Source organism: Gavialis gangeticus, unplaced genomic scaffold (genome assembly GCF_001723915.1).
Source record: "Gavialis gangeticus isolate Ggan-Ray unplaced genomic scaffold, GavGan_comp1, whole genome shotgun sequence".
Classification (NCBI taxonomy): Eukaryota; Metazoa; Chordata; order Crocodylia; family Gavialidae; genus Gavialis; species Gavialis gangeticus.
The window spans coordinates 85,851,278-85,855,637 of NW_017729031.1; the positions used below are offsets into that span (position 1 = coordinate 85,851,278).

Below are 4,360 nucleotides of genomic sequence, written 5' to 3' on the forward strand. Positions count from 1 at the left end.
GGGGCACAAGCAGGGCATCCTGCCATGTACCTCTTGCCCTCATTTTGTTTTTCTGCCATGCCAGCACTCTGGCACCTTCCGAGGTAGGCATTATGGTGTTTTTTGGCACTCCAGCCAAAAAACCTTGCCTACCCTGTTCTAAGAAATCTGTCTTTTCCATTCTCCCTCTTTCTGTTAAACAGCCCACCTGACCTGGAATATCTGTTATCTGGGATCTGCCCAGCCTATCTGTTAGTTTTCAAGTGGAATTAAGGTGTTGGGTTTCACCTGATAAGCCTCAGAATGGCTTCAGTCTGATCTGCTTATTACACTGTTTTTCTTTTTAGTAAATCCTACTGTAGACCAGCAGAGGTACAGGAGATGAAGTGTATCTTAAAAGAACAGCAGCTACCAATTAGGCATTGTGTCATTAATTGGATTATGCCATTCTGGTTTTATGGGTTTGACACAAATCCATGTTGCCAACTGATAGCTATTGCAAAACACTACCATGTACATGTGGATAAGTGGAAAAAGGTCATCTTTTTCCTGTTCTGGATCAGCTGTGGTCTTAATAAACAAACCTCCCTCAACATGAAAGAGAGGCTGCTATGGACAAAATACATTTCTTCCCTCTCTACTTCTTACTTTAGAAATCTCTAACTGGAGGAATCTCAAATTACTCTTGAAAGCCTAACTTTGCAAGACCCAAATACTTTTTGTTGAGAGAGTGGTTCATTAGTGACAGCAGTGTGTGTGTATGAAACGTAAGAAAGAAAGGAGTTTAGTTCATAGAATCATAGAAAATGAGGGTTGAAGGGACCTCAGGAGATCATGTAGTACAACCCCCTGCTCAAAGCAGGACCATCCCCAATTAGATTGTCCCAGCCAAAGCTTTGTCTAGCCGGGTTTTGAAAACCCCCAAGGATGGAGCTTCCACCACCTCTCTCGGTAACCTGTTTCAGTGTTTTACTACCCTCCTAGTGAGAAAATTATTCTGAATATCTAAATTAAAATTCCTTTGCTGCAACTTGAGACCATTGCTCCCTTTTCTGTCAGCTATCACCACTGATAATAAACTAGCTCCATCTTTTTTTCAAACCCGCCTTCAGATAGCTGAAGACTACTATTAAGTCTCTTCTCAGTCTCTTCTCTAGACTAAATAAACCCAGTTCCCTCAGTGTTTCCTCAGAAGTCCTGTGCTCCAGCCCCCTCACCATTTTTGTCACCCTCCACTGGACTGTCTCCAATTTGTCTACCTCCTTTCTGCAGTGGTGGGCCGAAAACTGGGCACAGTACTCCAGATGTGGCCTTGCCAGTGCAGAATAGAGGGGTCTAATCACTTCCCTTGACCTGCTGGCAACACTCCTACCAGTGCAGCCCAGTATGCTGTTAGCTTTTTTGGCAACTAGGGCACACTACTGACTCGTATTCAGCTTTTCAACCATTCTAACGCCCAGGTGTATTATGTGATGGAGATATCTATTATGTTTGCAGTATTTATTGTATTGTTTATCATTTACTGTGCACTGTACGTTCATCCCAGACCTCTTTAATTGTAACTACACCATGGAGGAATTCTGTAATGCAACTGATTGAAGAACAGAGCAATGATTCTCAGACAAAGGTGCCATGACGTGCTGAGGTGCCACAAGCTCCCTTTTAGGGTGTCCTGGGGTGCTGTGCAGTATTAGCACTAGTAGATATGTGAAAACCTACACATGATTCACAAGATAAACCCACATGGGAATCCATAGTGTCAAAAACATTCTGACCCATTGTGGTCTCCCTGAGTGCTTTGCAACAGAAGAATTACTGTATTATTTGTCTATAATGAGTCAAAAAAAAATTAGGGAAAGCTGTGAGGTGGCATTTTCTGAGGGGGGTGCCCTTTGCATCTCACAAAGGGTGTTTGAATTTTAAAAGGTTGAGAAGAACTGAGTTTTTTCCGTTTGTTTGTTTTTTGCAGCTTCCTCTTTCTGAAATTTTAAAATGAATTTTAAAGTAATTGATACAGTACAGAAATTTAATTTTTGCATTTTAAGAGTAAACAGTGTTTCATAGGTTGTAAAGGTACATTTTCTGGGTTTTTTTGAGGGGCTTTTGGGTTTTTTGGTCAGGAAATGATAGTTGATCAAGCTTTGAATAAGTCGAACTTCTCAATTTAAGATTGCATTGCCTAATATGCACTTTGTTGTCTATTACAGTTTATTGAGAGAACATTCAATTGATGGCACGGGCTGGGCTCCAACTAGAACATTAAAGGTACTATTTTATTTTGTATATACCTTTTTCTAGTTTGATATAGCTATATTTTATACAGTGCTGTGCGTATATAAAGCAAATTGGTGTATAGATATGAGGTCATTACAAAAAATGTAGAGCCATGTACTATAATATTCTCATACTGCCCACTAGTCTCTCTCTCTCTTTCCAGTCTCATGCAAGTGTTCCAACTAGCTGCTGTTTTGTAAAAATGTAATCTGTTATGTAGTCTCTTTTTATCTGCCTCGTAACCCTTGCTTTAAAAAGCTCTTCTTGTTTCTCCTCTTTCCAAATGTGGAATCGTCTTCCCAAATTGTCATAGATTTGTTGAGCAAGATGGATGATACTCGATCCTTTACTAATGGTATATTTAGAGTCCAATATATCATGCTTCAGTTGGTAAAACTGTTTGCAGAAAGGCAGCCCATTGCTGGGGGGAATGAACACACCAATCTACCTAGTGCAGTGTTTTAGTACGTTCTGAAATGGTTTTAAAATATTTCTTTAAAAATGTATGGCATTATCAAATAAGATGTATGCATATCAATTTTATTGACTTCTGCTGGTAATGCACGTATCTTGAACTCAAGCTATAAATCTTCAAAAATAGACCATACTAATGTGTAATTTTGTTTACAAACATCTGAAAATAACTTTGTTTACATGAACACCTAAATGATAGCCTCTGTAGATGGGGGAGAGCAGTAGATATGATTATACTTTCGTCTTTCCTAGGCTTTTGATGTCATCTCCCATAACGTTCTTATTAGTGAGCTAAGCAAATAAGTCTAAACGAAAATACTCCTGAGATGCATACTTAACTGGTTGCATCATTGTACACAGAGTAGTTACCTGTGACTTGTCTAATTGGGGGAGGTATCAAGTGGGTTTCTTGGTTCAGTTCTGGTCTAGTATTTAATTTCTTAATGTTTTGGAGGGTAAGATGAAGTGCATACTTAAATTTACAGATGACACTAAGATAAGTGGAGTTGCAGATATTGGAGGGTAGGATTAGGTTGGAGAATGGCCTGGATAAACTGGAGAAATGGTCTGAAATTAATTGGATGAAGTTCAGTAAGGATAAGTATGAAGTCCTGAACTTAGGATGGAACAATTGCATACACCAGTACAGACTGGGGAATGTCTGGCTAGGCTGCAGTACTGCCAAAAAGGACCCCAGTGGGTTAAAGTGGACCATAAACTGAACGTGAGCCAATATGAATATCAAGAGAAGCATCCCTTTCAAGTCAAGGGAGGTGATTCTTCCTGTCTGTTCACCACAGATGAGTACTTGAGAACACCTTGAGTACTGTGTCCTGTTTTGGCTGCCACACTTCAAAGAAGACATGGGCCAATTTGAAAGAACCCGTTGAAGAGCAGCAAAAATTATTAGAGGTCTAGGTAACATGATTTATACAGAAAGACCAAAAGAACCAGAATTATGTAGTTTGGATAAGAGAGGGTGATGGGGGTATTTGATAACCAGGGATCCGGGCTTTCAGTTTCCCATGGGAAAACAGAGAAAACCACAGATTCCCTGTTCTTATTGGAGAAAACATGGATTTCCCTTTTTAGCAGAGAAATACTTGGATTCTCTGCTTATGCAAAGAGCTCTTGTAGGCTGGCACAGCTCCAGCCTGCAAGAGATGATTGCAGAAAGGGTGGGAAACCCCCAGCCGTACCTGGAGGTGGAGAGAGGGGGAGAAGGGGAAGGGTAGGGCTTGAGTCTTGAGTCAGCCATGGCTGGGCTCTGGCTCAGACTCGCCCTTCGTTGCTTGGGCCTAGAGATAGGTGGGGCTTGGGGGCTGTGGGGCAGGGCTGGGGAAGATGGTTGGGGGCTGAGGGAGTGGGGGGTCCTGGCAGTGCCAGGCAGCACACTGCAGCCAGAAGCAGGGCCAGGGTGTGTGAGGGCAGGGGTGCCCTTCTGTGGGGGGCTTTGCAGGCAAGCGATGCGGGGTGCAGTGTGGTGGTGCCCGCCATGTGCGGGCCGCACACATGCTGCCCGGCTGGCTTCCCAGGGGATGGGGAGGCTGGCATGTGGCCGGCTGGCATGCGGCTGGCTGCATAGCTCCATGTCCAGCTCTGCAGCAGTGGTGAGGGGCGGTGGCTGGGGGAG

At 42.8% G+C, this 4,360-nt stretch overlaps 1 protein-coding gene across 3 annotated transcripts in view; it reads left to right on the forward strand.

Annotated features, from left to right (window-relative positions):
• UBE2F (ubiquitin conjugating enzyme E2 F (putative)) overlaps positions 1-4,360 on the forward strand; it is a 152,189-nt gene that overhangs the window by 71,880 nt on the left and 75,949 nt on the right. For all 3 annotated transcript variants that reach the window (XM_019523317.1, XM_019523316.1, XM_019523315.1), the window contains one exon: positions 2,187-2,244. In XM_019523317.1, coding sequence (XP_019378862.1) covers positions 2,187-2,244 — 58 coding nt within the window. The remainder of the gene's footprint in view (positions 1-2,186; positions 2,245-4,360) is intronic.